The sequence below is a fragment of the Cariama cristata genome, unplaced genomic scaffold (assembly GCF_000690535.1).
Source record: "Cariama cristata isolate BGI_N322 unplaced genomic scaffold, ASM69053v1 scaffold7560, whole genome shotgun sequence".
Lineage (NCBI taxonomy): Eukaryota > Metazoa > Chordata > Aves > Cariamiformes > Cariamidae > Cariama > Cariama cristata.
In genome coordinates, this window is record NW_009594051.1 from 22,105 (window position 1) to 49,179 (window position 27,075).

A 27,075-nucleotide genomic window follows, 5' to 3' on the forward strand; every position below is an offset into this window, starting at 1 on the left:
CACAAATACAAATCCTGCCCACCTTCCCTGCAAGACTTTGCTTAAGAAATAATTATATTCAGCCCTAAATTTTGCTGAAATCAACACTTTAAATATGCTGTCAGCTTGTAGACTGTAAAATAAAAAAAAAGAAAAAGGCAGAGATTTCTTTAGGTGAACAGCATTAGGTGAACAAATTAAACACAAGATACAATGGCAGTAACCAGTCCATTTTAAGAGGTCATTTCAACAAAGTAACAGGTCAATGGCAAAGAAACTTTACCCTAGCGCAACGCCCCCCAGCCTTCTCACTATCACCAGTGTGGCTGTGATAATTTAAATCAGTGTTTCACAAATGACTGTATCCTGTGTCAGCTGTACAGGTGTCAGCCATCAGCAATGCCAGGAGAGGGTAACTCATCCCCTGCTCTACACTGTGCATGGATTTAGTTATCTGCGTGTGATACTGCCAGCTCTGGGGTGAAAGAGATACAACATGCACTTGTTTATCATACATCTCACCTTGTAAAATGTTGCACAAATCTTTTGCTTTGCAAAACACCTTGTAGACAAGAAAGATGTGTTCTGTGTGCACAATAGGTTTACTTTTCTATTTACATGCAAGGTATGTACATGATTTCTATTTTTTTATTTTCTTCTCTCAAAATCTAAGTTGATGATTATATCAGAAACTTATCCTGAAAAGGAGGAAAAATAAATAATTGTGCCCCATCTATAACGTTCTTTATAGACTACCTTTGTTTTTCAGAAGTACTTTCACAGTACTAATATATTGCTTGTCTCCCTGAGCCATAATTTCATAAAAGTTCTTATTCTTAGGGAGGTGTCAAAGGTATTCTGCATGATACAGTAGCATTCAGAAGTTTTGTCCTGGTCCATCTTCTAGACAATACAGCAATGCAGGCCTTCTCTCCTTGGGAGATTTGGGCTTGTTCTGGAAGCATCTCAGTATACCACACGTGTTCAAAAGCATCTGCGGAAACATAGACTGACTGGAATATGGGATAAACATTATGTTCAGTGGTGAGTATGTTTGTAAGGCAGTGATAAAGCTGCTTTCTTTGGCAAGGAAGGCCATCATGTGGCATGTTCTCAGAACGATGCATAGATCGGATTATGACACCACGTTACTTGCAGGTACAAAGGAAGACTGGTGGAAGGAATCCTTCATTTAATCCTCATCATGTTTCTAGTCTCAGGCAGGATTCTGACTTGAACTGTCATCTCTTCCTCTATGCATCAGTAGTCTTGTTATTTGTCAGTTGTTCCCTGTCAGCCATGTCATCCTGAGGAGGTCTAGCTCTGTCAAAGAAGCCACACTGCAGGAAACAATCAACAGAAACAAAGGCGTCACGGTAAGACAACCACGGGAAGACGCTCAGCTGCAGTTTGATTCCTCACTCACTCAGCTTGAAAGGTTGGATACAATCTATGGCAGGCTGATAGACTGTGAAGATTTTTTATTTCTATTCAAATCATTCCCTATGAAAAATTAAAGTTTTAGGTGCAAGGCATTGAGTTCCAAAGTACAGCTTTAAAAATTCGAATTATATGAAAGATGACTTTGCAGGAGATGTAAAGCTGGTCTCAATGCTGATACTAACTGACTCGAATGAGGAAACTGCTAATTTCACTTCAGCAAGACACTCATTCAGAGAAGATGTTTAGATTGACAAATAGTAATAATAACAGAGGTGGAATATGTGTTGGGAAATGTGCACAGGACAGTGTTGTGACCTAGACTAAAGATCACTAAAGATGAGATTCCTCTCACCTAACTTTAACTGTCTAAAAGTTACCATCTTGCTTGAAAGGTTGATGGTTATGTAGGCTTCACAAGAGGTCAAAAGAGAGTACCACCAAAAGGTAATTCCTCTCATCGTCCCATGTTTTTGACATAGCTTTTTGCTCTTGTTGTTAACTGACTAGGCAAATCTGGAAAGTTAGCATAGGCTGGACACCTAACCCATAACCTTTAGGCAGCTAAAGGCAGCTAAGCCATATCCTAACTTAAGAAATTATTTTAATTTTTTTTTTAATGAGAACGGAGAAGATGGCTGGAAGTTACCTTGGTTCCCTGTAATATAGTAGTTTCCAGTAACTTTTCTTAAAACTTGTAAAAGGATTGTAAAAACATAAGATACGACATGCTAATATAAAAGGAAATCTTCTAAAAATTAATTCTCAAAGCTGGGAGTGTTGTTACATGCTGACAAAACCTGGAAATTCCTGAAGTATTCAGAGAAAACAAAGTTAGAGTCACTTCTTTTTGAACCTAAACATCCTGAAAAAGAGGATCATAGGTCTTGGGAAACAGAACCAAACTCTGTATGCCCATTTATAACCAGACTTTAATAATAAAGGAGGACTTTGAAAACAAATTCCCTACATAAAGGTCAGTGACACTAGCATGTCAGAAATGCCAAAACAAAAAAGACACATGTGTATTGCTGCTCTGGCTCCAAACTTAAAGATCATAAAATTCCAGCCTCTCTTTTTCGTATCTTTTAGTATCTTCCAGTATCTTTCACTTTTTTTTTAAGGCAACAGTAACAGTAATAATGCAACATACCTTCCATAAAGCTAGGGTCAACATAGCTAGTACCAGTAGTCCAAGAAGTATTGCTAATATTATAACCCATAAAGGAATTACGAAGGAGACATTTGGAGTGGACCAAATGACAGATGTTCTGATCTGAAATGAAAAAAATACATTAAATGAATAAAAATTAAGCAAGTAAAGCAAATCTGACAGTAGAATACAGAGGTTATAACCATTCACTTCAATAGCATTTTGCAGATTAGAAATACATGTTGCTTGGAATTCTCCCATGTTGGCTTCATTTATTCCAAGTTTCTTTCCCCTCATTCATGACAGTTACTAGAAATAGGATTCACACATATGCAAAAGTCTTGTCCTAAAGACATACGAATCATTTTCACTTAATACAGAGTAGCAAAAAATACCCTTCTGTGCAGATGCTTCAAGAAGATTCAAGGAGCAAAGTTCTACTCACATGTATGTTGGTACAGCCTAGACCAGTAAAACTGAGTTATGCTGCATTACTCTGAAACAATGGTTGACTTCAGCCCAAACTCTTAATTCAAACCACAATAGATACCAGCTACATTGTTCTTATTTTAATTTCTGCTGACACATCAGTATACATTTTTTTCCCTATGACTTGCGTTTCACCTAAGCAGTCCAAAAATGAAACTCAAGCAGAGTGCATTCTCCTTGTGATAAAGCCTAACGCACAGTATGATCTTACACTCCTTAAAAGAAGCCAAGCATATAGACTACTACCTAAATGGGAAATAAGCATGAAGTGATCTCACTCATTGTCTGAGGCTCTAGAAAGCAGCAGGTGTGTATAACATGAGTTATCAAAGGTTTTAATTGACTTGGCGAATTTCTCTGTTTAGACCTTCATCTTGACAAAGAATAACAATAACCCTTCTGTATTCCTCCTTCTGGGCTCATTCACATAAGTAACCTCCTCCTCCTCACTCCCCCTTCCATACCTTGTACCAAATCTATTCTACACTCTCAGACTGCACTTGGAAAGCTCCCTGTCAATCGCATTGAGTATTTGCTCTCTCCCTGATGCTCCCAAGTGGAAAGGAATGAGTTTGAGCTTTTCTTAGCTCCTCAGCCACAATTATGCCCCTTCAATTTTAGTTTATTTTGTCAAACTTTCCTCTTTATTGTTAGTCTAGGAAGTTATTTCTCTCTGGAGTTTTCTGTTGGACCTCTCTCATTTACTCCAAGTCTCCCTTAAACAGGTTAAGTATGTGACAGATGGGAGTTATTTTCTTCATGACAAGCTGAAACTGGTTTGCAAAGCAAACGGATTGCACAAACTCTCAAATGATCTTCCTCTTCGGTGCTCGAGGTACAGCTAGGAAAGCTACTCTTCTTAATAAGTTTCTTGGCTACGGCCCAATCCCTGATCTGCACTCATTGCAAATTCTCTTTCTACTTGGTTTTATGCCATTAACTCACTGGTTGATGCACTTGAAATTTAGCACAATGCTAATTTGTTCATTCATAGAACAAGAACCTAAGTTCAAAGACTGGACACAGCTCTGTAGTCCACTTAAAAGTTAATTCCATTTCTGTGCCTCTCACTTTTCTTGAAGATGGCAAATTTCAGCCTTTCTGCAACATCTAGCCCTTTCATCTCTCACTTTTTCTCGTGATCAGCATACTTGCCGAGACTTTTCATTCTGTAAGCACCAGCAGATCTGTCTCCCAGCTACTGTCACACTTAACTGGAAGACACTTTGGAATAGTCCTTTCCACTTACTTCATCTGTGCAGCTACCTGTCCCCTACTCTGACACAGTGCTTAGAATGACAGCAGTCTGGTGAGGTCTACTGATGCGTGTATTTTTTTAAAGTATCCCTCACTGTTATGGGATACAGATCATAGTTGAAATTAAGGACAAACTTTCCATGTGGGATAACACTTGCCTTCTACCAAAGTTTACACTGAGGGTTACACAGAAAATTCTGAGACACTGCCCAGTCCTTCTGGGGCTAGCAATTTAGCATTGATCTGTACCCTGAAGATTAAGTACATGCAGTACTGGCCATACCATCGTTGATCTAACAAACACATTCAGCTAATATACTTCTCTGGTGCAGCTGTAAATATTTATTACTCCAAACGACTTCAAAAAGATAGCACATACAAAGAAAAAACATGCTGGCCAATTAAAGCAAGAAAAAAATTATTTCAAGGCAAACATAATTAGTAAAAAACCTATGAAATCCCAAACCTGGGCCCCAACAGGTGTCTTGCTAGTGTGATCAAGTGATCAACTATGCCACTGTAGGGATACCGTTCCTTTCCCCAGCCTCCTCTTAATGACTACAGAACTTCATAGGCTCTCTCTATCATTAGAATCAGCAAGATCAGTGCTCATTTACTAAGGACAAAATGTTTTTGAATGGCTCTCCTTGTGTCTCAGACTGGTACTGTATCTGGCATTAAAATGCTGGGGCAGATAAAAGGAGAAAAAGGTCATCTGAACTGCCTGCAGAGATTCCTCCCAGAGAAAAACTAGTTAAGGAAAAAGATGAATGCAAGTAAAAGGCTTATCTGGCCAGGAAAATCAGAATGTATGCAGTCATGATGGGCTGCATGAAGCCTGTAGCAAGCAATGAGCTCAGCTGTCCGAGGAAGAAAGCATCTCCCTTCTACTGCTTGAAAATCCTCATGAATGCTGCCCTGAGGCAAGCCTTGAAGACCTCAGCACATACAGCACAAGAGCTGGGAAGTGCTGACGAAAATTCGATAGGCCCCAAGACAGAAAAAACTGAGATTGATTAAAAAAACCCCAACTCATCCACACTGTGCCCTTCCTCTGTTGGCAAACTCTGCAGTACTACATGCAAGAAGTTACAATTTTTTAAATTATTATTTGAAAAGGATCTGACACTGTCAATATACAGCATACGTACCTTACTTATGTAAGGTTTGACCTCCACTACAGTTTGTTTTCTAACACTATCACTTGTCTGAGCACATTGCTCTGGAGCTGGAGCAGTAAAGTGATAGACCACTTACCAAAATCATCTTAAGAAATATTTGTAAACAACAGCGAAAAACAAACCCAAGCAGCGCTTTCTGTCCTCTGAAGTTTGACAAAATGACTGACTTCATTTTACAGTAAGATCAAACCTGAGGGAAGACCCATTTGCTTGCAAAAATTTGATTTAAGCATTTCTGGTATTGATAGCTTGAGCCAAATTCCTAGGTGGCATAATGTGACTGAGATAAATGCAACAGGAAATGGAGTCAGCGTCACTGCTCTGGGCTGGACTGTACAACATCAGCAAACCAGAACAAAAAGATTCTGTCAAGCTGCTGGCCTGCTATGGATGGCTTGGTAGAGGGACAGTCTACTGAAATTGTACATCCTGAATACGGAAATAATCAGAGTGGGCAAGTACTTCTGCAAGAAGGATTTTTTGTTTACAAATTTCTTAAGATAGTATTTGACTGAACCACATCTGTCTCCTTGGGCACCAAGTCCACTTTGATCTAATCTAAGGCACCTACTTCAGCACCACAGGTGCTCTCAGACAGCGATGAACTAAGCTGCTGCCTGGTGTTGTCTAGGATCTGAGTAGCTCATAAGGCTGCCTACTGATTGCACAGGAGCACAGCAACTAGACTCTTAATTAATGTGCTCCAGTTCACTGTTCAAAATTAGGTGGGGTCAATCCAGACCTCAAAGAACTGCTGAAACTAGTGGAAACTGTCTATTTCATTAGGGACGGTAGATTTCACTGGGCTTTGCATAAAGCTGAAAGTAGCGGATCCAACTACAAGTACCTATGGAGCCATTCCATGGCTTCTTTTATGCATCACTTCCTAGATGTTTGCTGCATTAGTGTGTTGTGTTTTCTTTTCTCTTAGGCTGTGAAAACAGTATGAAACCTAGCTCTTCTTTGATACCTTTGGAGCATCTATCAGCATGGATCCAGATAAGGACATCTGGGTCTTCCTGGGGACACGCTGTAACCAATTATGAGTGGTGCAGCAGTGCTCAGCCTTGCTTGTACTGCATGGGTTCATAATCCTCTTTCTCTTCTGTTGTTCTGCCTTTACAGACAGTAGAGTGCAATTTACAGTGTAACTGCAGTAGCTCAGCTGGAGTCTGACAAATGTAGAAATATAAACAAGAAACTAATCTTATAGAAGTGCAGAGCATCATGTTTATAATCCTTAGATTACCAGCAATGAGTAAAACAGACAGCAGAAATTAGGTCTATCCTGTATCAAGCTGCCACATCTCTCTTCTCTTGTAGACGGAATGAAGCCAATGACTAATGAAATATTTGCCTGCTAAAAATATTAAAACCATCTTGTTGCACCCACACCCTTTTGCCATGAATCCTTCTTTGTCTTAGGATTTTGAAAGCAAGGGAAGGGTTGTGCTAAGTGCTTGAGATTTATTCCTTGAGCAGGGGATTATATGTAGTCATCAGTCTTACTCCTGCCTGCATGCATTACCAACACAACATAATGCCCCGGGCTGCCTCCTTTTATAGTCTATACAAAGACTTGCAAGGCTACTAAAGCAATTCTTGGTGAACAGTTTGACACTGCAAGTCCTGAACACCCACAGAGCTGAGGCAGAAGCTGGAGGGGAAGAAAGAAACAAAGCACCCCTTCAGTTTTGCCTGCCTTGTTTAACCATTTCCACAGAAGACTCTCCCTCCACCCCATGCTGTCCACAACAGTTTTACATATGATTTTGATTTAAGACATGTTTGCATTATTCAGCTTGGATTTCTGTTCTTCTCCATGTGGTAGATTTAGTACTGCAGGATCAGAGCCAGGGACCATTTTGGGGGGGATTTATCCGTTTTCATCTAAGGTGGCCAATATGAAGAAGTGGAATTTTTACACAAGTGTTGAATGTTGGCACTGTGCTTTAGGTGCATGTTGGCTTTCCCCTCTGTTCAGGACCAGAAGACTTTCTTATACTGAACACTGAAAACAGTGGTTGTTTCTCTGTCAGGCTGGTGAAAAGCACACCTCACAGACTTAGAATCATAGGATCATTATGGTTGGAAGAGACCTCAAAGATCATCAAGTCCAACCGTATACCAAATGCCAACATGCCCACTAAACCATGTCTTGAAGCACCACATCTAAGCGTTTTTTTAACACCTCCAGGGATGGTGACTCCACCACCTCCCTGGGAAGCCCATTCCAGTGCCTAAGGACTCTTACAGTGAAGAAGTTCTTAATGTCCAGCCTGAACCTCCCCTGGCGCAACTTGAGACCGTCTCCTCTTGTCCTATCAAACTTGAGAGGAACAATCTGACTTTTGGCCTTTCAAAATGCTGAATGTCTCACACTGCTGAATGTCTCACACCTTTTGTATGCAAAGGGATGACAAGGAATGCCATCCAGCTCAAGCACTGAGATGAGGGTGAAGCCAACCAGAGAGTTACAGACAGAGCCTTTGCCTGCTATTGGAAATAAAATCCAAGCTGGTCTTAGCACAACTGCTGTCTGATAGTCTTAACTTCAGAATTGCTGTTGTGGTTCCATGGAAGTCACTTGTTGCTCATGAAAGTATTTCTATAAGGGGGTGGGTTTATTTTCTTTTTTTTAAATGTGCCACAGTCAAACACATTGTAAGTAGATAAAAGAAATATTAGGTTTTTGCCATTGATTTTTGTACAGTTTGGATTTTGCTTCTGATTTTGGTGCTACTCAATGTAGCTTCAAAATTGTCTTTGATTCCACTGAAGGCAGCACAACGCAGAGACGCGCATACATGGTAAGCTGCCGGATCATCGGCAGTCCCTTGCAGATAGGTATGAATTAGGTTTTACTAATGCAAACATCCAGCATCTTTGGTCAGAATTCAGTGCCTGCTAGCAGGATTCTCACAAAGTTTTTTTTTCCCTCTTATCCTTTAAAAAACACACTTTAAAAAATAACTTCTTCATTATTTAATCTGCTACTTTAAGAAACAGCAGCTAAATTGACTATTATTCTAATGCTACTGCTTTTACTGTCTGTGATGACCTTCCTCTAATCTTTAGTCACTTTGCTTACATTGACTGAGAAACAGGAACTCGTTAGTACTCTTACATGCTCCCATTCAACCTTTGCAGCATGATGATCTTGTATGCTCTGAAGAAACACTCAAAACAGAATGTAAAAGCTCCCTTGAGCTTGGAGTCATAATTAATATTGACATTTATGTTTACATTGTACAAATGTTTGTGTAAATATATTTCATAAGGAATATAAGCACATTTAAAATGAAAGTACTATCACCATGTAACAGCTAAAAAAAGAGTTATAAGCCTTACTCTGAAACCAGTTTTACTCACTGTAGGACACTGGTCAAACAGCTTAGACTAAAGGCATCCCCTCTGAAGATCCTATCAAACATTTAACAAAAGCAATCATATTTTATTAAACTCCAAAACTGGCTCAAGAATCATAAATTAACATGGAACAAATTACTGCTTATTCTAACTCTGTACTTTTTATTATGAAAAGTACTTTCACCTTGCATGTGAAATTCATCAAGCAGGATAGTATTATTTACCATAATTATTTACCTCTAAGAAAAATGACAATTTTCTCTTCAATGATACAGCTGTTAGCAAGGAAATCCAAAGAGTTGTACAATATATAGTTGCAAATCCAAGCCTATCAAAATCAATAGAAATACTTTTACCGATGTCAGTGGATTCTGGTTTAAGCTCCACTAAGTTTCAAGCTAATTTTCTGTTTGATGCCATTTTCACTCTAATGTTTTACTATAAAAGATTCAGATTTTCTTACGTTTACATAACCTTTCACATACCTATGTATCATGACCCTCTGTTCAAGATATAGACCTATATTCCATGATGATGGAAACAAAGACCTCAGTGGTCTAAATATGACTACACGACTGTGTAGGTTACTGAGGTATATGGGATTATTTGTGCTATTAAAATTAAATATACGTATTAGCCTGCATAATTGGAACCCAGTACTGTATGAGTTAAATGAAGGGAATATGCTCTGCTCTTTAAGAATATATTATCTTCACTACATAAACTGTGAAGTGTTAGCTGATTATCAGATATATACTTTTGACAATTAATTTTAAAATATTAAAATCTTTATTCCACTTCCACCCTTGCATTGTCTGGAAGAAAACCATAAACTTCCAAATAAATCTTTGGAAACTTTTAAAACACAACCAGTGATCTTTTTCAGAAGGAGCAAAAATACTAAGCATTGCCCAACTTCAAGCAAATATTTCTTCTTGCAAGTGGAACATCAAAAGAGCTTGTGCATATCACATATCAAGCTGTAGAGCTGGCAAGAATCCACTGCCATGTCCAGATATGAAACGACATAAAAGCGCTATCATTTTTCAACATTTTACAGTTGCCATTACAGGCATTTTGCTGTAAATCATCTGCAGCAAATAACAAGCATTGTACTGGCTGGAGTAAGAGAATAAAATGCTTATCTGATCATTTGGTAGATCATCTGACACTTGTTGAGAACAGCAGGCTGTCACCTGGGGTAAAGCACTTCAGCCCAGATGAAGGCACCACTATCAACAGAGTTCTGCACAACATGTGTTTCTGGTATGGAACACATGCTGCAAGAAAATAAAAAGAGCCTGAGTATATCTGTCAGCTTGGAGCCTTTGAACCTTTCTGGATGAATACTGCATTAAGCATCAACCTCTCTGGTGAAATCATGGTTCTCATGATGTTAGAGGTTGGAGTCACCGAAAATACAGAACCAAGATTTCACCTTGTGTCTCTCCAGAGCAAGTATCAATCAACCATTCAATCTGTGTTTGTTCAAAACAAAACTTTAAAGCCTGTATCCTCTAAAATATATTCAAAGTAAGCTGTAAAATGTATTATTATGTTGGTTTTCCATATAAGAAAATATTCTGTTCCCTACTACTACTTCTGAACAGACTGATATGATCTATTTGCACCATGATTTAACTTGGAAAAGTTGGTACTGAGCTTACCTTTTAAAAGAAGGACTGTAAATGTTAAATCTTTATAAAGATGAGAACAATAAGCCTTCAAATTCCAGATTACTCTTATACTAGAATCAAATTTTGCATTCATATTTTACTTATTTCTATCAGTAATGACAAAACAGAGTGAATTTTAACCATGGTATTAGACACCATAAGAAGCAAATTCCTCTAAATTGCTCCCCAAACTCAATTGCTTTGGCACCAGCAAACAATTAAATTGAATTTACCCCTCCAAGATTAATTTTTCATGTAATGATCCAGGGCCATACAAATCTTGCTCTGCAAATAAAGCAAGTACTTTAGTATCTATCTGTCAATCACATCTGTAGGGATTACCAGGTAATTTTGTATCTTGCACCTGATGTGCTGTGAAGTGGAAAGCCTAGGGAGGCATGCAGACATTTCTGAAAACCAGGGTATTAAACAAACTTAATACAGATAAGGGAGAAGTTGCCATAGATAATCCATAAACTTGTGTGAGAGAACTGCTGACTGGGAGAAGAGAGAGATCCCTAAACTTGATTGAAACAAGATTTTGGATTTTGCACAAAAATTTCATCCAGATTTTTTTTTACCCCAAACAAGGTAATTAGACACTTGCTATCACAGTGTTGTGTTCTGCTGGGTGAAAAATCCATCCTGATTGCAATAAAGCAGTCTGCACACTAACGCAACAAGAAATTTTTTAAAAATGGAATTAGTATCATATATCAGCAACTTCCACAGAAAGCAATAAAGGTATTTCCTTTAGGTATTATTTCAGGAATTTACACTAGAAACACAGGAAACACTGATCTCAATATTTTCATCTATAAAAACTTTCACAGCTGTGATCAGAATGACCAAATACATGTGCTTCACACAAAGATATAATTTTCAGTTACTTACTGCTATGCTTCCCTTGGGGAGCTTTGCTGGTTGCACTTTATATGGCATGCTCTTAACTTCGAAGGACACATTGGAAGAAAGAGTATAGAGATCATTCTTTCTCTGAAATTATATAAAAAAAGAAATTATTAGAAACCATGTTTATACTTAAAAGCATTATGAGAAATAAGCAGAGAAAAAAATACAGTGCACTGATTTCCTAAGGCAAAGATGGTTTCTTTTAGTAAAGGGTACAGCAATTCTGGGACCTGTACGTGTCCGTGAGAGGAACACATAAGTACAGCATAAGGGTGAAATACAAAGACTGCATGTTCAAATGGGGAAGAAGGCTTAGATATGCAGAAAGACACTTACAGTTGTTTCTCATATTTCTCTCTGAAATAGGAGACTGGTGAGTTTGAAGCCAGGGGGAGGTTCACAGGATGTCTACATTTTAAAACCTTTTCTCTGCCTACCAAACCTAACAACTAATGTGGGTATCTTGAGAAGATTTCCAACCCAGGCTGGTAGAGCTCCCTGATGGCATCAAAGCAATGGCTGTGCCTTCCATCAAAGAACAACAACAGGAACAAACATCTTTGCAGTTCACTTACACTGTGATTGATTTCCTGTTGCAGTAGAGCTCAAAAAACCCAGAACAACTCACCTTGCTTTTTTACTACATTGTGCAACTGCAATAGGAATGTATAGCAGTCATTGTTTAACTGGCTACCTAGCAAAGTATTTATATAGCTCTCATTAAGCACTTCAACAAACCCAAAGATGTGCAGACAAAACAAAATGTATCTCTCTGTCAGTTCTCTGTTTCATGTATACTTGCTTGTATTTATAAAATATTAGATTAGATCAGATTAGATTAGGCATTACCTTCCCTGGTTCAGAATGACTGAAAACTGTTACATCATATAGATCATGCTGTGACTTTTAATTAGTGCTTTGACCTCATTTGGAAGCCACGTAGGCACTGACACACTACATCTGACCAACTGTGTGTCTCTTTGTGCTGTTCTGACCTTGACAATAATCTCTCACTCTGTGCAAACTGCCTTGAAATGATAGTTAAGTGCTGGTATGTCCACTGGAAAAATATCTGCCTAAATCTATTATGAACTGGCATAAGTGCTGACATGTGAAAGAAACTTAATGGTTGCAACATTTACTACAGTGGATACAAATATTTTCCACACACATTTGAATCCTACTGAGCTCTTGGTATCATCGGTATCTAACTGGAGTTAATCTTGAAGGCTAAATACATCAGGTATCAAGTAAAACTTTCAGTTCACTTTGAATTTGACATGTTTCAATTTCACTGAATGTTCTTTGGTTACAGACAGATTCTGCACTCAAACTATGTCCTCTTTTTCCTTTGTTTTTATCCCAAGGAAGGATGGCTGACTGGTTACCATGATTTTCTGGAAGTCAACAAACCGGTTTCTAATTCCATCTCTGCAACTGATATCTTGGGTGACACTACATGCAACTTATCTTGTATATCCCATCCCATGTAAAGTTTGGGTAATGATATAGATCTCCTTTGAAAGTGCTTTGATATGCTCTGAAAAGCATTAGATAGTTAAGTGCTAATATATCCACTGGAATCCAGAGGGCTAGGAGTTGTGACTATCATTATATCCCTTTACATTAGACTCCTTGAGGTAAACAATTTTAATCTTTTGTATAATAGTATTTTGAAGCCCTTAATAATTTTTGCTACCTGTCTCAATCCTTTCCAAAATATGATGACCAGAATTCAATACAGTATTTGACTACTGATTTACAGAAAGACGGAGCCTTCTAAGTAAAGCAATCTTTCATTTTGGCACCAGCTTCTTACAGTCCAGTGTATTTGGAATGTCACTGTCACTTCCTAAAATCCCTTTGGCAAAACTCTTTCTCCTTCCTTCTACTTCTCGCACGTTTAGGAGTTCTGCTCCACTGACAAGACTCAGTTCCTATGTGATTACACAACATCTTTTCCTCCCTGCTAGGTGGTGTTTTTCTCTGGAATTACTTGTTGCAGCAAAGCGTAAACCCTCTCTAAGAATTGCTTCTCCCCTTTCAGCTGTTTTGTGGAGCAAAGACTGAGGTAAGAAGACCCCATGATAATTTTGACTACTGTTTCTTTCCTTCGCTGATGGAGAAAGGTTTGTTTGTGAAAATTACCTGAAGTAAGCATAACCTAAACCTGGGAGCCAACTTGGATGCAGTTGGATGACCATGGCTCAACTCAAAGTTTTCACAGAACTGCTGAGATTCGAAGGCACCTCTGGAGATCGCCTACTCCAACCACATACTCAGAGCAGGGTCAACTACAGCAGTATGCTCAGGGCTATCTCCAGTTGGGTTTTGCATATCTCCAAGAATGGAGACTCCACAAACTCTAGGAGCAACCTATTCCAGTGTTTGACTACCCTCACAAGTAAAAGTTTTTTCTTATGTTTAAATGAAGTTTCCTGTATTTCAATTTGTGCTTCTTCCCTCTTGTCCTGTTACTGGATATCATTAAGAATAGCCTGGCTCTGTCTTCTTTACTCCCTCCTATCAGATATTTATACACACTGATAAGATCCTGCCTGAGCCTTCTCTTCTCCAGACTGAACAGTCCCATCTCTCTGAGCCTCCTTGTATATCAGATGCTCCAAGTCCTTAATCATCATTGTGGCCCTTGGCTGGACTTGCTCCAGGATGTCCGTGTCTCACTTGTCCCAGGGAGCCCAGGACTGGACACAGCATTCCAGATCTGTCTCACCAGCGCCGAGTAGAGAGGAAGAGTCACCTCCCTTGACCTGCTGGCAACACTATTCCTCATGCTGCCCAAGAGACTGTCAACTTTCTTTGCTGTAAGGGCACACACAGCGGGCTCATGTTCAACTTGGTGTCCACCAGGACCCCACGATCCTTTGCTAGAACCCTGCCTTCCAGCTGCTTGGCCCCCAGCCTGTACTGGTGCATAGGGTTATTCCTCCTGTCGTACAGGACTTTGCATTTCCCTTTGTCACACTTCATGAAATTCCTGTCAACCCACTTCTCCAGCCTGTCGAGGTCCCTCTGCAGGGCAGTACAACGATCTGGTGTATCAACCACTCCTTCCACTTTTCTATCATCTGCAAACGCTGAAAGTGTGCTCTGTCCCATTATCCAAGTCATTAATGATGTTAAACAGTACTGGCCCCAGTATTGACCCCTGGAGTACACCATTAGTGACAGACCTCCAGCTGGACTTCATGCTTCTGATCACAACATTTTAAGCCTGGCAGTTCAGTCAGTTTTGAATCCACTTCTCTGTCTACGTATCTTCATTCATTTTGACAGTGAAAAAATTTGCTAAAGTCAAGATAAAAAACAATGACTGCTTTCCCCTCATCCACCAAGACAACCCTTTTTTATCTCATCACAGAAGGCTATCAGGTTGGTCAAGCATGATTTCCCCTTCATAAATCCACACCAACAAATCCAAATCACCTTCTTGTCCTTCAGATGTTTGCAAATGACTTCCAGGTTTTTTTCTCCATCACCTTCTCAGGGATTGCAATGAGGCTGACTGTCCTGTAGTTCTCTGGATCCTCCTTCTTGAAGGTAGGTGTGACATTTATTTCTTCCAGTCCTCAGGAACTTCCTGCAATCACCATGACCTTTCAAAGATAATGGAGAGTGATCTTGCATTGACACTGGCCAGCTTAATCAGCACTTGTAGGTGTATGCCATCAGGTCCCTTGGACTTTTGTATGTCCAACCCAATATTCCTCCACTGAAGGTAAATGTTGATTGCTGCAGGTTTTCTCTCTGGTTGCAGAGGTTCAGATTACTGTATGCAGATTTTACCAGTAAAGACCAAAGTGAAGGAGGCATCGAGCAACTCAGCTTTTTCCACGTCTTATTAAGCAGAAGATCCTTATTTTCCCTAGCCTTCCTTTTGCTGCTGATATAGAAGCCTCCTTGATGCCCTTGAAGTCCCTTGCTAGGCTCAGTTCCTGGTAGGCTTTTACTTTCCTAACTCTGTCCCTGCATGCTCAGATACTGTCTCCATATTCCCCACCCAGCTCCTGCACTGGGTCAACTGACTCTGCTTTCACGTCTTTTATGCTTCCTTTCTATGTTTGAGTTTTACCAGGAGCTCCTTGTTCATCCATGCAGGCTTCCTGCCACCTTTCCTTGACTTTGTGCATGTCAGGATGGACAGTTCTTGAGCTTAAAGGAGGTGATCCTGAAGAATCACTAGTTCTCCTGGACTCCTCGTTTCTCCAGGATCATCTTCCATGGTGTTCTTCAAGTAGATCCCTGAAAAGGCTGAAGGCTGCTCTCCTGAGGTCCAGGGTTGTAGTTCTGGTATTTGCCTCATCCATTCTGTCTTCTTTTTTAAAAAATAGCTTTCTCTTCAAATATGTGAGTGCTTACTGGTGACATGAAGCCAGCACATTGCCTTCTGGAACTCATTTGGCTATGCCATAATTTTGTTCTTTTAAAATATTGAGAGCAGCTGAATGTTTATTATCAGAACATTTAACCTCTCTTTGGGACTTTCATTAGGAATGAGCAATATGAAGAAAACTGCCTCAAATGACTAATAGGAATAGTCAAATCAGCTCCTTAACAAGATGGCATCTAATGAAAGGGAAATACCTTTTCTATCAACAGTGTTTGAAATGAAAAATTAGACTGATTTAATATTGGACTTTGCAAATAATTATTTTTTATACACTTTCATGGTGCTGAACATCTATGAGATGGTCTTCAGAAAAATAATTTTTCCTTATTACATTAACTATTTTCCATTTTCAAACTCAAGCCATTCTTCAACTCTTGTTCTACACCACTAGACTTCTCACACAAAGTCCCAGCATGTGTCCATAGTTATGCAAAGATTTGCATTCAGAAAAAAGCCTGAAAAAAGCCTTATGTTTTCAATTCTAAGCGATTCATATTAAGCAGGATTCTGGTTATGATTTATATGATTGATAAAAGTAATCTGTAATGGAGAAAGCAGGATATGTTATATTATTAAAGAAGCAGATATTAGACATGCAGCCTGATTGGCTAAGGTACAGTAAAGGCATTGACTTTCTTGAAACATCACTTAAAGGAAACACAGCACTCCTGGAAAAACATACTTTCACCTACTATACATGGCTTATTTAATTTTCAGCTTATATCAGCAATAAGAACATCAGAGGAGGGTACTTCCTGTGGATTAATGCTTGGCTGGGGTTAATAACCTTGGGTTGTGCCCACAGCTACCAACTCTCCTCAACTCTTCATTAGGCTCCTGGAAATGCTGCACATCTCCATTGCTTTACAGGAATGGAAGATATAAAAGACTAGAGAGTATTTTTCTGCATTCACAGAATTATGTGTTTGTAGCAAAGGGCTTTAAAAGAGTGACTGTGTTCATCATCAGCTGTAAACAGGATTTTTACTTGTACCAACACCTTGGAGATACAGGCACCTTAGCCTTGTTTATAATTCTCAAGTCATTTGTGAGAAACAGCATTTCTTTACCATATCATTTTAAAAATAGCATATGTTTAAATATTCAGTGTTTACTGGAAGCAGCAGGACCTGTGGTTTGCAACTCAAGCTGAGGACTTCATTATGGTTCAGAGGAAGAGGAAGAAGGAATTTGGTATTTGTGAATGTCAGTGCCTAATGACCAACAGCAGGGACCCCAGCCCTAGCTACGTTGGGCTTTTGAGGTTCCCCTTGTGTTAGAACAAGCAGGGCCTGCTCTTGTGTGCGTCGCTGAAACAGTAGTTTGCCAATATCCTTGTAAGTAGGCAAAACATGGCCATCCCCTGTATTGCTTGGGTGGTAGATCCCTGCTGGTGTATTTATTAAGGTTTATCTCTCCCTCTACATACTTTTGTTTTACAAACAGATTTTTGAACTGAAGCCTTTGTTTTCTTTAACAGTTGCAAGACATGGAAGCATCCAGAAATGAAGGAAAGTGTTCCCAATAAATATTCAGTGCAGTGTTTCCCCTAAGTACAATTGAGACAAACAGAAATATTGTGGAAAGTGTTGGAAAATCTTGGACAATTTGAAGGAGAGTTCTCCAGGCTCCAGTGGAATGCTGGTGGTTTCTGCAGGAAGCTCAAGCAAAGACCTGAAGTCTCCCCAAAGCATCTTTAAGGCATATGGAGGCATCCCAGTCAGAGAGCAGACTAAAATGCAGGGACAAATCTGGCCCATAGGGAGCTAGACTGAGGGTAGGAGGAACAAAACTTTTAGCAGCTTAAAGAAGTCTGACAGGTCATTGTTCTTCTGCAGGTTTGAAGAGTTAACTACTGGACAGACTCCCCAGAATGACCTTGTTCCATTGCCTCTATGGAGCATTGTTCAGCTTCTCTGAAATACTTTTTTTCTGGCTAGATGTACCCCAGTGAAGTCACCCTAACTTGAAGTACATGAAGTCACGTACTTTCTCTATTGCAAGCTGCATGCTGCAGTGGAATTTCCTCCCCAGAACTTCTGTCTGTTGCATACGGAGTTCAGTGCTGTTGTAACAACATTGGCCCTGCTTGATTAAAACTTGTTTCCCTTTGTGTCTGCTGGAGTCTGGCACATTTTAGAGACAAGAGGGTAAGCAATATGGTGTTACCTTTTAAATATATGCTTTGGGAATTCATTAGTTTTCTTGCTTTGACCCATACCTCCAAAAACCTGAACTACTGCCAATAAATAGAGTAGCTTACACAAATGCTGAGACTAGAGGTCATACAACTATTTCTTCTTGTATTAATTTGTTAAAAAATGTATGTATGACTCTGTGTATGGTCAGAAAGTACTTGTGTTATTTGTAACAAGAGGGTATGTCCACCCAAACATATCTGTGACCAAAGACAATACAACTCCTCTGAAAATCAACACATCCTCCTCTCTATCATTAACTTTTCACTTTTCACATATTACATCTTTTACATTCATTTAAACAGACTATTTTAAATTATAACAGAGGAGGATATTTTAATGGTTATCGATTTAAGATGTTTATTTCTTCATATACCTAACATTATCTATACTTTAGCACATCTAGCAAGAATCTCCTGTTCTGGTCTTGTTAACATTTTGACATTATTTTAAGTAACAATGAATGAAAACAAAACTAGCCCATGTCCAAAAAACTCTCCAGCTGGTTCAGCCCAGTACCAAAGTCTCTTTCTTCCCAGCCTTCATTTCACATAAACAATCAAATCCAGTATAATACAGTATTTTTGGTCACACACAGTTTTCTTTTTTACTTATTTTGTTTTTTCAAATAACAATAGTTGTTTGACATAAAGGTGAGTTTCTTTGATTACTTCCTCCTTTTGTTATTACATGTGGCTTCAAGGACACTGCACCAAATTTATGGCTTTTAATTCTCCGTCTGAATGAAAATCATCTACTTAAACTTCCATATCTGGCTTATATATGGCAATTAATGAGAGAACAAGACAATCTCTCTCACTAGTTTTTCTGGTGCTTCCCTGCTTCCATCCACAGATAGGGAATTTAGACTGGCTGCAGAATTACACTTTGAAAACACTAAGCAAGCTTCTCTTGGCTGAGATGTTTTCCACAGGACACAAAAAAGGGTTCTGTGGTGGGGGATGCTGAGGATAGAAACTATTGTTCCTTGGGGTTATATCCCACTTACAGATGGAATAATTGCTCCCATAGTAAAGAGGAGAGGGAGAAAAGTGAATAAAGGAGCCTATACAAGAGCTACATTTCTCACCTGTCTTGGACCATCTGCAGCAGTTCACTTCTGTTCTGACTTCCAAGCCTCTGCAAACGTATATATGCTGCACAGAGGACAGTCTGTGTGGCCCCACTTCACTAGTTATCTGCATTCTGCCTCCAATGGCCTTTGTGCAGCTAAACCGAATCCTTGTCCCAAAAGCACTACCTGGCCTAGAAATTTCTGCCACACTAAAAAGAGTCTCTGAGTTCACCAGTAGCAAAATATGGAGATTCTCATCAAAATTTATTCACCAAGGAAGTACAATTAGAGCATGCACTCTAACAGTGATGATAGCTCCAGGTGCCAGGCAACAAAGGCAAAGGAGGATGAGAGGACTGGGAGGACTTCTAGCTGATCGCCCCAAACACGGTACTACATCAGGCTCTTTCTCATTTTCTATACCCTTCCAGACCTCTGAATTTCTTTTTCTGTCCTTGTAGAGTTGTAGCTTCAGCAGAAGGGAGCACCGTCATTCCATAAAGCAGAGATGTGGGGTTTCTTAGTCTGAGGAGGGAATTGAATTCACGTCTTCCAGTCAGGAATTCTCTAATCACTGGACTGCCAGCTCTAGCTTCTGCCACTGAATATTGTAGAAACAAAGTTCTCTTTAAGTCTTTCAATTAATGCTATAGGGACCTCCTGAGTAATTTTTGGATTCTGCCTTCTAAGAGAATGGAAATATTCCTGCTTAATCCTGATTTGGATGCTTATCCTCCTGATAAGGGATAGCCCTCATGCACTACCCTCATGGTTACTGCAAGTCATTTTGTCTGAGGTACCTCACTGTCCCTGTATGCTGTACAGGGAGCCTAGGTATTTCATTTCAGGTTTTGGATACCAGTCTGGGGTGAGGCACTTAAGATGTGGGTGTTGCAGCACTCATCACCTTTATTATATCAAGCATACATTTATGTTTTTAGGCATCTCAAAAGAAACAGGAGCAGTACATGTTCAGAAACACTGAAATAACAAGTAGTTAACAGAGAAGCCAAAACACGGCTTTGTGTACTAAGGGAGCACCCAATTACAGTGTGGCTGTCATGTTTCTGTTACTTTTCAGCTTTCTCAGATTAAATCTAGATTTTTCTCCCTTCTAGATATTAAAGTTCATGCAGTCGGGGTGCCAAATTAAAGTATCTGGATCTGTCTAAAAGTCAAGAGATAAACAATACAATTATATTCAATAACATTAAAATGAAATAAACTAATCTTCAAACCTCTTTGGAACCTCACACACCCTCTGTGGTTTTTTTACATTACTGCCTCCCCAAGCACTCCCAGAAGGTTTTTATCATTATGAGGAACTTTCAATACAGACTGAAATAATAGTCAAGAATGAGCTAAGTTCCACTTCCCACAATGCTATAAGCATCCAAAGAGATTGGAGCCTGGAAGGATGTCACAAATCAGACAGATGATACAGATTCATCATGTAGAAATACATTTTCAAAATAGATGTTTCACTAGCCAACTCCCAAGAATTCTATTAAAAAGTACCCATCAGATTTCAAAGAACACCGGGCAAGATCCCCTTGGATCTCCCTCTGATAACTCAGAAATACCATGATCAGACAAATGGGGACATAATAGAGCCCTAATAGAACACAACATAACGTAGCCATGTAAGGTTGTTTCTATTTTGCACAAATCAGGCTACTATTTGCTCCATCAGCAAGTCTGAATCCAGAAGTCAGCTTTACTAGAGGGTTCATATTTACAGTCAAGCTTTGAAGTTAATCCAAAAAAGTCTGTGATTCTTCTTGGCCTTTGCACAATGTCTGTCTCTATCTTTGTTTGCTGGTTGGGAAATTTGGGCTGCTTTATTTACTTAAACATGTCTAATCATTGCATGTCATTTAACTGTTATTTGTTACAGGAGTTTGGGTTTTGAGGTGACAGATTACAACTGTCAAGAGGCAAAGGGGTCAGCTGTTGTCAGTTAAACTAAGTGGAAGAAGAAGGAGTCACTCAATACATGACTGATCTTTAGTGGCAACCAAATATACAGGCTGATCCATACAACTTCGATGAGAAACATGAATTATTTCATCCTAGCATTAATCAATCATTTTCAATGAAATTCTTCTCAGGTTTGCATTAGCATATCTATGAGAAGAAAATGCATAATGACAGTGTGTTCTCAGCTTTAATGAGCACAAAAAATTTCTTCTGCAGATCCTCTTATCCTCATTTAGATTAGAACACAGATGAGAAATGTTGTATGTCACCATTATCCTGCTTTCTTTGGCATATGAAAATTTTGTACATTAACTGCATGTGCAAAAGAGTTTAGGATGTTGCTGTAAAGACAGCAACTTTTCCTCTAAGTTTCTTTACAAAACCATGACTGTAGGGCTTAGTCTGGCCCTTGAACAGTCCTTCCTGGTTCAGAATCACCACATCCTGATTATTTTGGCTGTATTTTAATCCTTAGTTTGAATCTGCAGATTTCAGCCTAGCTAACAGCAGTTGGTTTTTAAGTATACTTTAGTTTACTTCTGGAATAACCTTAGGAACTAGAAGTTTACAGGCTCACTAAGAGCAGATTATGCCCTTTTTAGAAAACTAATTATGTTGTACAGTCTTTTATGGTGATGGCTGTATAACTCTTCATTTTAAAAGGGGCTGTGAAAAAGGGAACTGTCCTGAGGTGAGTGGGAGGAAGGCAATCAGATCCCATCACACTATTTGCTCTCTCTTCTCAGTATCTCAGTTTGCATGTGAAGCAGGGGTCATGTTACTCTGGCAGCTTCTTAGACATAAATGGGAGGATACAAGAAGTCTCTGGGGTCTACCTTTTTTTTTTTTTACTTAGAAAAAAGTCCTGTTGCTTTAAGTGAAGTTTTCTGAGCCTTTACAAGGCTTGCAAGTTACTATTCAAAGGAAACAGAAATATTTCCTAAGGATACAGATAAAAGGTAAAATCACAGCCCATAAAAAGCCTTGTTTGATAGCAAGGGTATGTAAGGACAGTGGAGTAAGCAAAAGATGTACTTGTAGAAGTGTTTCCATGACGTCTCTGCACCCAGGAAGTCTACAGGATGGCTCATCCTTGCCCCTGCCCACAGACTGGTGTAAGGTTCCACCTCTGCTGTGAACTCACTGAGTGAAGGGAGGTGCAGGCATAGCAAGCAGGATTTATTAAGAAGCAGGGACTGCACCACTGGCATTGCCTGATGTGTTTGCGCACGCCCATGTCCCAAGGCACAGCTTTGACCCTTGTCCACCATTCAGATCAGAAAGAGGGCAAAGGAAATTCAAATCAGCTGGATAAAGCATCCTCTGAAGATACCTCTGGCATCCAAGGATTTGTGCAAGGGGTTTCATTTATGTGGGGTTTTTTGACTTTTGATTTTTGATTTTGATTTATGACTTTGTTTTTGGCCCTAACAGAGTTAACTAGATTTCACCAGGAGAATGATGAACAGAAAGACTTGATTGGATCCAGAATGTGTCAGGTCCAGTTCCCAGTAAGGTAGCTAGCTAAGGGAGCCAAGCTTTATCTTTTGCTTGGTGAAGAAGATGGGGAAAGCTCACTGTGATAATGCTTTCACACAGCAATGATCAAAATTATCACAGATTGTTCCAGCCCAGGATAATATCTCTGCCTCTCTGCCTGTCTGTATGTGTTAGGAACAGCGAACTAGTGCAATTAAGTTCTTAACTGAACTTAACAGGGACTAGCAAGGTTGCGAACATCAAACAGTCTCTTAGTGGAATTAGAAAAAATTGGAATAAAATTCCCATCATATGTTCCAATATATATCTTTCCTATGAGTGCAGAGATACTTATATACTGGCATTTTCAGTGCAAGATTTTGTAAGACCTTTGCATACACTAAGTCCCATACACTAAGAATGACCTGTGTCCCCGAAAGTATGCACCCATTGTGGATTTGGAGCCATGATGGTTAGCTATTGAGTTGTTATTCACCTTTCTGTAAATACTGTTCCATCTGCTCTCTTATTCTCCATGAAAGTAAGTTAAGTGAGAAAGAATTTATTTTTTCTGCTTTCACATTTGAGGAAAGGGAGAAATTAACTTAAAAGGTGTGAGGAGCTTAATTTAAAGCTCCTGTTGTAAGCTGAAGATCCTCAATTTTTCTCTTGCTAGGATAAGAACTACTGGGGGGTAAATCATTCTTCTCCTACAGCTACGAGGAACACGGGAAGGTTCTTGCGTTCCAGGTAGAAAGACTGCGGAATTCTAAATTCCTTGAAGGAAGGTGATAATCAATCAATTTGATCAAGATAGGATCTGCAGCTATTTCCTAGTAACAGCAAACTGAATTATAAATTTCTTACTGTACTGCCCAGTGTTAAAGATATGACAACCACACAGTACTACAGACACATGCCCAGCTGTGAGGTAACAGCTCACAGTGAGATCCCTCTGCCTTATGCAACGTAAATACAATTCTGAGAGCAGATGAAGTTGGAAATGCAAGAATTTGCAAAGAGAAGTTAATTTTTACCATTGTCTGCACTGTCCATTCTCTTTAGTGGTAAGACATAGATTGCCACTACATGAGTGTTGTATGTCATATAAGCTTGATACATATTACTCTTCCCTAGATGAATGGAGAATGAGTAACAATGAATTTTTAAGCTGGACACAGTATACACTATGTATTGTTTGGCTCCAAGAAAAACCTTTCATTGGGAAAGTTGTGATGAATGCAGGGAACATCATGGAGCCCTAAGGGATTATTGATTTGGGTCAGTCCAGGCAAGTAGAAACAAAACCATGAAAGATGTTTAAAAATAATCTTGGAATATTCAGGTAGGATTCAGGACATGAATTTGAAAGGGAGTGATGGTGAGAAAAAGAAAAGTAAGCAGCATGCATGTGACCTGACCAGGAACCGGTGAGATGTTATCTTCAAAGAAAGTGATAACAAAAAGGATTTGCATTTGGTCCATTTAATTTCATCATTTGTATTCTTAAATATCTGGTCAAATAAAAGATGCAGGTGTCTTTGTGTATAGAAAAAGAGTTTTTCTGCATTACCTCCAGGAATGTTTGGGCCCATAGCCGGGACCTGATTTTTAGCGCTGCACTCTTCCCTCTTTCCAGTTGTCCCACAGTGCAGGAAATAAGGATACACTTCACATTTGTACAGTTCTGTGTACAAAATAAAGGGAAGTCATACCTATGGTTTAAAAGTGTTTACAATCATTTTCAAATGCTATAAATTAGCAAAACAAATCAACTTTCCCTTAAAGAGTTAAGTAGTCTGAAATCATATTTCATCTAATATACATGAGATACCCTATGAGTCATTGTGAGAGCTATAAACCAAGGGGAGGATTCTTTTTGCACCACCAATGAATACAACCACCAATGTATAGTAATGAAAATAAAAGTAATAATTTTCAACAATATCTACTCTGAAGAAATCTTAAAATGTCCAGGTACTTATCAATCCTTTGAAGCATGTGCTTAGTCTTCATCTATCAGTCATTTTGTGATTTCAACACTTTTGTTTCCTGTTCTCTATGCCTGAAGTCTTTATTTATGTTCCTATATCTTTCCCCTTTTCTCACTCTCCTGGTTTTCTTACTGATGTTTACGCTATAGCAGCCAGAACATTTGCTGAGATTCATTAGTTGCTCTACTTGAAACTTGTTGCCCATGAAATGTTCCTGATGAGCAGTGATCCTGGCTCATGCACAGAGTTGAAGACAAAAGCCAAGCAATGCAACTCAAAACTATATACTCTGTTAAAGTCTGACAGAAGAATATCACAAAAATGGTTAAAAGCTGACTGGAAGCCACTGAAGGGAATGAACAAACTTTTGTGGGGTAACCACAGAAATTATGCAGTCATTTGGGGTGTAGAAAGGAAGAAAGATCTCATAGAAAAATGATTAAAAGTGTGTGTAAAAAAAATGTATAGGTTTATATATACGAATGGGTTTTACCCAAAAAATTCTGATTTGATTCAGGAGGAAGGCTGAGGTTTTAACTGATTCATGTTTTTATAAAAAAGCAGAGAATCCTTCCCTTACAGATGTTTTATTGGCACTCATGACAGAAGGTCTTATGACCTCAAAAGCAAAGTTAAGTTTTCACGAGTATATTCTCTCGGGAGACCGAGAATGGCTGCACTACCAAAGCCCGCACTTCAGAAAATGAGATGATGACGTATGTAACAGATCTGAAAACACCCTGTATCTTTATAGATGGCTTTTCCCACAATTCTCTGTCTTATCACAAGTTAAGTAGAAGCTGTATGCTTAATCACTGTTTTCTAAATCTGCTTGAAAATGAAACTGTAAACCCTGGAACTTGCACTTATAAACCTTTTTCTGAAATGAATATTTCAAAGTATTGGTTTATTTGGTTTTTCATATTTAAACATCCTCCAACCAGATTTCTCTTGCAGGAAGGTGGAGAGCTGTTTTCATTAATCATAGTGGCCAAAACCACATATTAACAAAATAAATCATTAGTATGCAAAAAAGTCTACTTTTGGCTGACATTTTAGGACCTGAACACATACTTCTTTTTTTTCTTAGTAATGCATTTAGCCTGTAGTGATTTTCAGAACACTGTAACATTAGAACTAATGGAAGAGAAACCAAATGTTTAATAAACAGTATAAATAGAATAAATGGTTCTCAGAACATTTTTCTCTGTGAAAATGAAAATCACTTAAAATTTCTGACAAAAACCCCCCAAATTTTAACAAAGAATTACCTTTGGCCAATCATTTTCCAGGGCAACATTTACTTTCCATGTATATTTCCAATGTGTCAAAATTTTTTTTTTTTTAATTTTTCTGGATCTGTAGCATGCAATGCTGAAGGCATGTAGAATTAGGACACCTTTCTAACTGAACAAATGACATATTGCTTTTCTATGCCCATTGGAAAAGTCCTGCTATATATCCAGTGGTAAGCACTTTACCCAATTCTATCCTAATTTCTGCTTATCAAAAGCATACTGTACTAGAAGACTGCTCATGACAGTGCTGATTTTATGTTAGTAAATACAGTTCTTTTATGTCAGCTAAATACTATCTGTCTACATCAAGCAGCTGAAAAATCTTTGCTTCATATTTTAAGATGCAGACACAGTACATACTTAAGAACTTTGTTAACCACTTTCAGTTGCTGCAGTAATTTCTATGTTGGCAGCATATGAACCTAATCACTGAGAAAGATAACTGATAATTAAGGTATTACTGAAGAATGGATCAAGTGTTCTGTGGTATTGACTGGTATGTCTTTGAAAGCCCAGGCATTTTTCCTTCAGCCCCAGTGGAATCACATTTTTCTTAGGGTATTAGGTTGATGAAAGAATTACATAGGAATCAACAGTGATTATTGTTTAAAATGAGTTTATCTGTGATTTTGTTCCTAATAACATTATGGTACTCATTATTTTCAGATTCTATCTTCTTCCTGTTACAAAAATTGCCAAATTAAATTTCAGAAGCAGTATAATTATTCTCTTACTCCAGAATACTTAGATTTGTGAGGTTCTTTTCTTCCTACCAAATACTAGTGATGTCAAGGAATTTAGACATGAGCTTGCAGTAAACAGCTTAATAAGAGACTGGACACCGTGAAAGAAACTCTGCCCGAGGTTCGTAAAAATAGATGGAAAACACTGACTGCATGAATCCCATGACAGACCTCAAGGTCACTGAGTTTGACCACAGCCTCTAGGCAAGGGGAGCTGATACCTACAATGCTGAAGTATGCTAAAGATGGGACGTTGAATATAAGAACAGAAAAAAAAGCAACCTTCTGAAAATACAGCCAAGTCCGAATACTCAGGTACCAGACTGACTAATCAGAACTATTTTCCTGGGAGAAAGATCTTTGCTCTTGCTCCAGCATTGTTAGGAATGTTAAAAATGCAGTGTCCTGTCCCATTTGCCTTGCTTGTGGTACTGTAAAGGG

General features: G+C 38.8%; 1 protein-coding gene across 1 annotated transcript in view; it reads right to left on the reverse strand.

The window, feature by feature from the left end:
* Positions 1-549: 549 nt before the first annotated feature.
* Positions 550-27,075, reverse strand: part of LOC104158761 (integrin alpha-8-like) — a 60,157-nt gene continuing 33,631 nt past the window's right edge. Inside the window, exons 13-16 of the mRNA XM_009696495.1 lie at positions 24,173-24,286; positions 11,439-11,540; positions 2,573-2,695; positions 550-1,319 (exon numbers count right to left, since the gene is read on the reverse strand). Of these exons, the coding sequence (XP_009694797.1) occupies positions 1,233-1,319; positions 2,573-2,695; positions 11,439-11,540; positions 24,173-24,286 (426 nt within the window). The 3' untranslated portion in view covers positions 550-1,232. The remainder of the gene's footprint in view (positions 1,320-2,572; positions 2,696-11,438; positions 11,541-24,172; positions 24,287-27,075) is intronic.